The sequence below is a fragment of the Euphorbia lathyris genome, chromosome 8, assembly GCF_963576675.1.
Source record: "Euphorbia lathyris chromosome 8, ddEupLath1.1, whole genome shotgun sequence".
NCBI lineage: Eukaryota > Viridiplantae > Streptophyta > Magnoliopsida > Malpighiales > Euphorbiaceae > Euphorbia > Euphorbia lathyris.
In genome coordinates this window covers 86038022-86047615 of record NC_088917.1, presented here as the reverse complement: position 1 = coordinate 86047615, position 9594 = coordinate 86038022, and the positions used below count along the sequence as shown (strand labels likewise).

Here is a 9594-nt window from a genome sequence, read left to right as displayed (position 1 = left end):
TAGATTACTCCTATTTATGAACTTTTAAACCACGAACACTGTCTTTGCAAATCAGTAAAACCATAAAATTTATTTTTATATGTTTTTTATTGGACTTCATTAATTCATAGATGTCGAGTTGTCTATGATGACGTGCTCAACGATAAGAAAGTGATTCTTACATATGCTTGTAAGTTAAATGCGGAATATGTATTGTATACGTGTTAGATTGTTATTACATAGTTCATAAAATAGATTAAAAGGAAAGCTCTTACTTGCTCAACTATAAAATTTGTCTTCTTTAATATTAGAACCGCAAACCCCGACTTTGTTCGTTTTACTTTTTTTAAAGACGTATGTAATAGCAATTAAGTTGCACTTTTTTTTTGCCACTAAATAATTAATTGATTACATTTTAAACAAGTTTAGAGGGGCTAACTGAACATTTTATGCAAATTTTGTGAGCTATTGAAACACTTTAAAAGTTCAGAGAACAAACTTTTTGAAGGACAAATAATGTATACGCCTGTTATATATGAAATTAGCAATCCAATTCGATACATATTTTATTTGTAAATTTTTATATCATAAATCTATGTTTATAAATAGAGAAAAATAATATTTTATTATTATTATTAGAAATAAGCACCGAATCTAATCTTAATGTTTTTTATAAAGTACAAAATTGGTCATAATCTATGAAATAGTCCAAATTGAACCCTAGCATTTTTAAGTAAGATCAATTTTAACCATGCATAAAAAAAAAATCAAATTACTATTTTCACAGCTATTTAAATCCACATGAGATCTTACAAACATCAATTATATGTAGAATATTTAATGAGTTACGAATACAGATAGAATTGTTTTTTTTTTTTTTGTTAAAATACTAACAATAAAGTCTACAAATCACCATTTTTTTTTTATCAAAAGTCTTTAAAATGTTGAGTATTACTAATAGAGTTAAAAATAACAAACAAAAAAGGTATGAAACTGCTCCAGATTATCAAGACACTTATTTGGAATATTTGATGTGACAGTTAATAGTCGAAACCTTTTTAGTAATATAGGACTAAAATTGATCTCGCTTGAAATCGTTGGATAAATTTACATCATATCATACATTAGGTTAAAACCTGCATTTCTTTAAAAATGTTTGGATCAAATTTATTCTTATCCCTTCTTCTTATTATTATTATTATTATTATTATTATTATTATTATTATTGTTTAGGGGAAGACTTAGTTTAGGGGAAGACTTTGACTTGAGTGGAATGTTTTTTCAAGTGATAATATTGTTTATCTTATAATGGATGACTTTGACAATTGTTTATCTTATAATGGTTGATTTGATTCATTATATATTAAATTATCAAGAATGGCCAATTCCATCATCATACCTCAAAACACAACACTTTGATTTCTAATGGGCAAAATACACTATTTCTTGTTAATATTGACTTAATGAGCTAAAAAAGAAAAAAATTAGAGTCCTCATAATATTTTTCTGCCAAATAATAAAAACAAAAATAATATACTACATTATCTATAAAAATTAAATCTTGCAAATCTAATTTTGTTACTATAAAATTCTCTTCTTTTAGTAATGAATATTATGCATAGTCAAAATAATATTATTATAACTCATTAACATTAATATCTCCTTTCAAAAAATAAAAACATTAACATCTAATAGTAATACATTAAATTAAATACTCCCAATTAGACTTTTCAATGTTTAATGAGTGGGGGTAAGGGAATAATTGAGTTTTTACACCCATGTGGGCTCAGATTGTAAGTATAAATATGTAGTTTAAAATGCTTTTATTCTGTACCAATTCCTCAAAACCTTTCACATTATTGAACTATTGAGTGATTATGGAGAAAAGAATTTTTTTATCATTCATGATTGTTCTGTATTTGATGTGTTTGCTTAAATGTGTAGATGAAATCAGAGCCACGAGTAATATCAGCACTGATAAGGATGCACTGATTGCCTTGAAAGCTCATATCACAGATGATCCACAACATTTGTTAGCATCCAACTGGTCTAATGATGCATCAGTCTGTGATTGGATTGGAATTACTTGTGGAACTCGTCATCGTAGAGTTACACAGATACTGCTTATGAACATGTCTCTAACAGGGACAATTCCTCCACAAATTGGAAACCTTTCGTTTCTAGTCGCTTTCTCTTTAAGCAATAACTTATTCCATGACTCTCTGCCTCTTGAACTTTCCAATTTACGCCGATTGAAGAGGTTTAGCTTGGGATACAATCTTTTCAATAGGATTATTCCCTCATGGATTGGATCTTTCTCCAAGCTTCAATTTCTTAGTCTTTTCTATAACAACTTTACAGGTTAATTTCTTTTTTCCCCTATCTCGGCTTTCTTTCATGTTTTGAAAACATTCCAATCTGTCTAACTTTGGAGATTTGGTCATCACGTACAAAACAATGTAATTTTAAACCTAAGGTTTACGAGATGGTTCAATTTCAAAATTCATGAGTTTTTTTAATGTGTTGTTTTATGTTCTGGCCTAAGGGTGTTCAAAAATCGAACCAAAAATCGATTTTTTGGTTTGGTTTTCCAGTCTATTAGGTTCGGTTTCAGTTTTAAATTTTAAAAAATATCGATAATATCAGTTGGTTCGATTTTTATTATAAAATAACCGAATTAACCAAACCGAAAGAAATAGAAATTAATTAGATTTATAATTTAGGTTGAGAATTTATATGACCGAGACTTTACATTTTCCTCTGACCATCCAATTGACGTAACTATTTATAATTCTTTTAGTCAATGTTAGGTCTAATACATTAATATTGTTGGTTGTAATGCGAATTGTGGTAGTAGAGGATTGGAATTCAACTATTTATACCTTTAAATTTTTGAATCACTTTGATTTGACATCTTTTTCTTGTTGTTATATTTTAATAAAGTTTAATTTTTAATTTTCAAACTTTGCTTACATTTTATGTTGTATGCTACTCAACGTGCGTAACTATTTAAAAGTTTAAATTAAACTAAAGTAATTAAAACTTATAAAATTATATATATATTAATTTTACTAGTTAGTATGTGTTAAAACCGAAACCAAACCAAATATTTTGGTTGGATTCGGTTTACTAATCCAACATGCAATCTTATATATCTTAATTTTACTAGTTAGTATGTCTACAATAAATAATTATTTATATTGCTCATAATTATATTCTTCACTGTGATTATTGGATTTTTTCATAAATTTAATAATCTAACATGCAATCTTTCATTAAATATGTTTATTCATATTCCTGCTTTAGAATTCTTGTCCTAAGAGTGTCAACTCATTTACTGATCCAATTTTTTTTGCACTCCATTGACATGAAATAAGTTACAAATTTTAAGCTTGTTTTTAAACCATTTGTAAGGATATTTAAATATACCTTTTTGGAATTTCACCATGTTTCAAAACTTATATCTTGGCTTTAACTATTTTAAAGGTACCTATAATATTCATTTCCTGATCGGAGATAATTATTATGGAAAAAAAATCATCCAGGGGTAGTTGATCACTCTAATTTTGATATCTTAAGTTCTCGATCTCTTGTTTTTGTTCATGTCTTAAGTTCTCGATCTTTTATTCGTGACGTCTACTTGCATTTTTACATACTTATAGTTACATGAGCATAAGTAACAAATTATTTATTTGATAGGGGAAATTCCGAATTCCATTGGAAATCTTACATATTTGGAGGTGTTAAATGTGAGAAAAAATTTCATAAGTGGCAGGATTCCTTCGTCTATTGGAAATCTGACACAGTTAAAGGAACTTATCTTGTCAGAAAATATGTTGACAGGTATTAATATCGTAACACTTTATCATATTGGTACATTCATAAGAGCGCAATATGATGAATTTTTAATAGCAGTTATATGATATGACATGTTTGTAAAATTTGTTCACTTTTGCTATTGGGTTTAAATATCTTAAAATTTGGTTGAATTTTTTGGTAAATATATTTTTAATTTAGAATTTCATCCCAATAAATTGTTATAGTTGATAATTGGTTATCAAAACAACCTTCTTCAGAAACACATCTTCACTTTAATTATTGAATTTCATTATTGGTTATCAAATCATCCCATGTTGTTTTTGTTTACTCTTTAACACAGACTAAAACAGTACAGATATAAGAAGTCCTCCATAATTAATTTTCAAGTTCGCAAACTGTTTAGTCTCTGTATTTTTTACTATTTTTTTAAAGGGTAACTAATTTATTAGTCTTCTAAATTGGATTTCCTCTTATAAAGTTTGAAGATAAATAGTAAAGAGTAATTTAGCCATTTCCGAAGTCATAAACGGTAAAAAATCTAACAAACAGACAGAACGACTAAACAATTCACTCAGAAAAAAGTTAGGGACCTTACCATGTGTTTTTAAAAATACATGGACTAAACAGTGCGTTTTGTCAAAATATAGGGACTAATAAATTAATTACCTTTGAGTAATTATATGTTTAGCTGCAAATACTTTATTGGCCTAATGCTTCCACAACCCCCTTAACTTGTCCAAATTAGTTTTATCCCCTCAACTCCATAAAAGTGGTATTTCTCACCCCCTCAACTTGCCATTTAGCACCCCAACTCATAGAATGTCCTATTTACCCCATTAACTCCATAAAAGTGGTATTTCTCACCCCTTACAATCTGTTATCGATGCCTAAATTGATACCTTTTTTAAACGTTAAACATATATTGGTGTTATTTTGTAAGTGGAACCTAAATTCATACTTCTCCAAAAATCATAGGCCTATTTTGGTACCTTATCCCTACATATAATGTATTTAACTTGTTTAACAAAATAAAAAGTTGATATTAAAAAAAATATATTTTCAAACTCATTTGAATAAGTCCTATTAATTTTGCACTATAAAGGGGTAAGAAATACTACTTTTATGGAGTTAATGGCGTAAATAGGACATTCAATGAGTTGTGAAGGGGTAAAATGACCAATCCGGACAAGTTAAGGGTACCATTTTTAAGGAGTTAAAAGGGTAAATAGGATATTCGATGAGTTGGAGGGGAAAAATGGCCAATTTAGACAAGTTAAGGGGCTGTAGAATCATTAGGCCTACTTTATTTTATCACAATTATGTTAATGTATACATAAATTGACCATACCACCAATGCAATCTTATAAATTTGAAGTTCTATCTGAAAAGGAACTCTACATATGGTAAAGTTCCTTTATCAATAGAAAATCTAACTCATGTAAGAATTATTTGCTTTAGAGAAAATAGGTTAACAAATTACAAGTATAAATTTATAAGACCGTGAGATGTTAAATTTATATTCACCTATAGATTATTGGTATGATATGACATATTCATAAAATATCTTTAATTTTTTTATTTGGTTTAAATATCTTCCTTAAATTTTAATTGAATTTTTTATAAATGCAATTTTAATTTAGAATTTCTCAATGAATTGTCACTGCAGGTAGCATTCCTGTTGAAATGGGTAACATTATTTACATGGAGGAGCTACATCTTGGATATAACAACCTTGCTGGAATGGTTCCCTCTAACATTTTTAATAGTTCAACATTAATAGGGCTGTCCTTGCTTTTTAACCATCTCTCAGGAAGTCTTCCTCCAACATTTGGTCTCCATCTTCCAAATCTTAAGGGAATTTATATTGAAAACAATAAGTTCCACGGTCATATTCCCACATCTCTCTCTAACGCCTCTAAACTCGTTGACATAGACTTCAGTTTAAACATGTTCTCTGGCTCTATTCCCTTTCTTGGTAATTTAAGAAACCTTCGAGCTCTCAATTTACCACTAAATCATCTCACTAGTCAATCTTTATTAACTTTATTTTCCTCATTGGTCAATTGCAAAAATTTGATACGTTTAGACTTGGGTGACAATCCATTGAATGCTACTCTGCCAATTTCTATAGGAAACCTATCTTCTTCCCTTGAATATTTCGGAATGTATAATTCTCGACTAACAGGAAGCATTCCTAAGGAAATTGGTAACTTAACTAGCTTGATTTCATTGGATCTAGGACAAAACAATTTACAGGGATTCATTCCTAAGACAATTAGAAAACTGAGGAAGCTTCAAGGATTACTTCTTCTGGAAAATATGATCCAAGGGTCCATACCTTCTGAATTATGTGGTTTACAGAGATTGATAGCTATAGATTTTGAGAGAAATGAGCACTCTGGAAATATTCCTTTTTGCTTGGATAATCTCACTTCTCTTCAATATCTCTATTTGGTATCCAACAAACTTAATTCTACTATTCCGTCAACTTTGTGGAGGCTTAAAGATGTCTTTCAACTCAACCTATCATCAAATTCCTTAAGCAGTGATCTTCCAATAGATATCGACAATTTGAGAGCCATTACATTACTTGATTTGTCTGGAAATCAATTATCAGGTAGTATCCCACCCACCTTTGGAGGACTCCAATCTCTAGAGCGTCTCTCTTTATCTAATAATAGATTGGAGGGTTCCATTCCTGAATCATTTAGTGATGCGATAAACTTGGAATTTATAGATTTATCAATCAACAATCTCTCAGGAGAATTGCCAAAGTCTCTCGAGAAATTAAAACATCTCAAGGTTTTTAATGTGTCCTTCAATGAATTACAAGGAGAAATTCCTAATGGAGGGCCATTTATGAACTTACCGGCCCAATCATTTCTAGGAAATAAAGCACTTTGTGGGAAACCTAAATTCCAAGTCAATCTATGCAGAACTAACAATCAGAACCATTCAAAGAAAACCAAGATAACACTGGTTGCAATTGTATTAACAGCTTTGGCACTTGGAATTGTTATTGTCATCCTAATTTGGTATTGGAAAAGGAAAACAAGATTGTTGACTCACCAAGTGAATTTTCCACCTTTACCAATATGGCAAAGAATTTCTATTCATGAGCTTCAACGGGCAACACAAAAATTTGATGAGGTGAACTTGTTTGGTAGGGGGAGTTTTGGTTCGGTATATAGAGGGAATCTTTCAAATGGCATGTCTGTTGCAATTAAGGTTTTCAATTTGGAGTCAGAAGGAGCATTCCGGAGTTTTGATGTGGAGTGTGAAGTATTGCGTGAGATTCGACATAGAAACCTTGTGAAAATAATCACGAGTTGTTGTACCACTGAATTTAAGGCTTTAGTCATGGAGTTCATGCCTAATTGGAGCCTGGAAAAGTGGTTGTATTCTCACAACTACTTTTTGGACATTTTTCAGAGATTGAACATAATGATTGATGTTGCATCAGCAGTTGAATATATTCATCATGGTTCTATGACTCCTATTGTTCATTGTGATTTGAAGCCCAGTAATATCCTTCTAGATGATGATATGGTTGCTCATGTAACTGATTTTGGCATAGCAAAGCTCGTAGGAGAAGATCAATCTTTCTTACAAACTATAACTCTTGCAACTAATTATTTTCTTGCCGAGATTGACTAAATCAAATTCTAATGCAGAGTATGGATCTGAAGGACTTGTTTCTATAAAGGGCGATATATATAGTTTTGGTATTCTGTTGATCGAAACTTTCACAAGAAAAAGGCCTACAGATGAGATGTTTAACGAAGATATGAGTATGAGACAATGGGTTAAAGCGTCTTTGCCTTCTGGAGTCAATCAACTTGTAGATGACAATTTGATTAGGGTCGACGAACGTCACTATTTAGCTAAGATAGATCAAAGTTAAACTTCTTAATGATGTTCAATAGTCTTAATAAGTATGTAATCGTCCATATAATAAAATATATTAATAAAAGTTAATTTATAGTGCTAATGTTTTAGTTAATTTTCCTTTTATTCTAACAATGTTTTCATTAATTAATATTGTCGGGTTCATTATTTCAGTTATTAATTCCACAAATTAATGAGGTTGCCAAAACTCAAACCCTCGACTGTTTGGTCCTAGAGGCTCTGATACCATGTCATGGAACCGATTGAACTAAAAGCTCGAGCTGATAGTTAAGGCCCAATCATATATCTTATATTGATTTCTGACATTTACAAAATGTTTTTACCTTAATAATGCTAAGAAAAATTAAGCAAACATAAAAAGAATAATTCAGTTTTTTTGCTCCTGGCCTATTCCAATTAATGAAATTTTGCGCAATTTAGATGGAGACATAGCAAAACCGTCAAGTCATTGACACATGGTGATAGGTCGATACTTGAATTTGATAGGTTTTAAATTAGGGATTTGTGTTTTACTATTTACTTTTTTACTGTAATTAATTATTTTGACATAATGAAATTTATGGGGAAACAAAACTTTAAAACATGCCACATGTCAAAATATCATCACGTGTTAGATGCATAATGATTCTGTCGAGTCTACATCCAAATTGGGTGAAATTTTACTAATTGGAATACATCGGAAACCAAATGTAATGAAATACTAGACTAGGAATCCAACTACGAAATTTTGAATAGATAAAGAACTATTACCTTTCCTTTCCTCTCTAGTAGATTTTACGTCTCCTCCTTATTCCTTCTTTTTTTTTACTTTCTATATTTTGATTTATTCATAACAATCTATACATTTTATGATAATTCCTACTAAAAACCATCAAAAAAAATTACTAAACTGAAAATACAAATTTCTTAATAAATTATGGATATAGCAAAGATTGAATGAATAATAACCAAATAATAATAATAAATAATCAACTTTCAAATCACATCATTTTAAACATTAAGGAAAATAAACAAAAACTCTGAAATCGCAACTTGAAATAGGAAAATAATATAAAATTAAAGATAAAAACAAAAAACGTTTTAAGGAAAAAATAGGGGCACTAAGAGTTCCATAATTCACATTTATGAGAGTTTCATACACATGTCAACATATGTTTGGAGAAAGTTACATTTGACATGGAACTCGAGGAACCGAGCCCCATAAGCTTTAAAATGAGTAATCATCGGTTAACACATAAATCTATGTTTATAAATATAATATTATTTTTTTATTTAATCTTCGAAATAACATTTAATTATTCTTATTAGAAATAACATTTAAATATTCTTATTTACGATTAACGCTTTTGATCTTAACATTTTTGGTGAACTGCATATTTGGCTCTAACATATGAAATAGTCTAAATTTAATCGTAACGTTTCCAAGTAAGATCAATTTTATTCGTACCTTACTAAAAATTTAAAAATACTCTTTCGACAGTTATTTAACTGTCATATCAGACATTCCAAACATCATTATGACTAAAAGGGTAAATTTTATCAATGGTGTAAATTTCATGCTGTCTTCGAAGAGAAAAAGATGAAGAAGTTTTAGTATAGGCGGCACATGCACAAGTAGACGTCATTTCCCTTGAACTGTTATTGAATAAATTGCATACTCCGTTAAAATTGAAACCCATGTTTGGCAGAGAGTGAGTTGGGCAAAGAAACAGAGCTAGTAAGTAATAATTGGATATAATTTGAGGGAGACGAGTACGAAGTGAAGATAGGAAGAAATAATTTGAAGAAAGAGAAAGAAATTTGAATCCAAATAGGAGGAAGAAGATGAAAAGGGAGAGGAGTTAGAGAGAGAAATTGAGAAATGGGTAATAAAGGAAAAGGGTAAAA

The 9594-nt window shown here is 29.8% G+C and overlaps 1 protein-coding gene across 1 annotated transcript; it reads left to right on the top strand.

Moving 5' to 3' along the window:
• Positions 1-1829: 1829 nt before the first annotated feature.
• Positions 1830-7616, top strand: LOC136204164 (probable LRR receptor-like serine/threonine-protein kinase At3g47570). Its single transcript, XM_065995360.1, has 3 exons — positions 1830-2340; positions 3679-3822; positions 5465-7616. The coding sequence occupies exons 1-3, from the start codon at positions 1857-1859 to the stop codon at positions 7453-7455; spliced, it is 2619 nt and encodes an 872-aa protein (XP_065851432.1). The 5' UTR covers positions 1830-1856; the 3' UTR covers positions 7456-7616.
• Positions 7617-9594: the final 1978 nt, after the last annotated feature.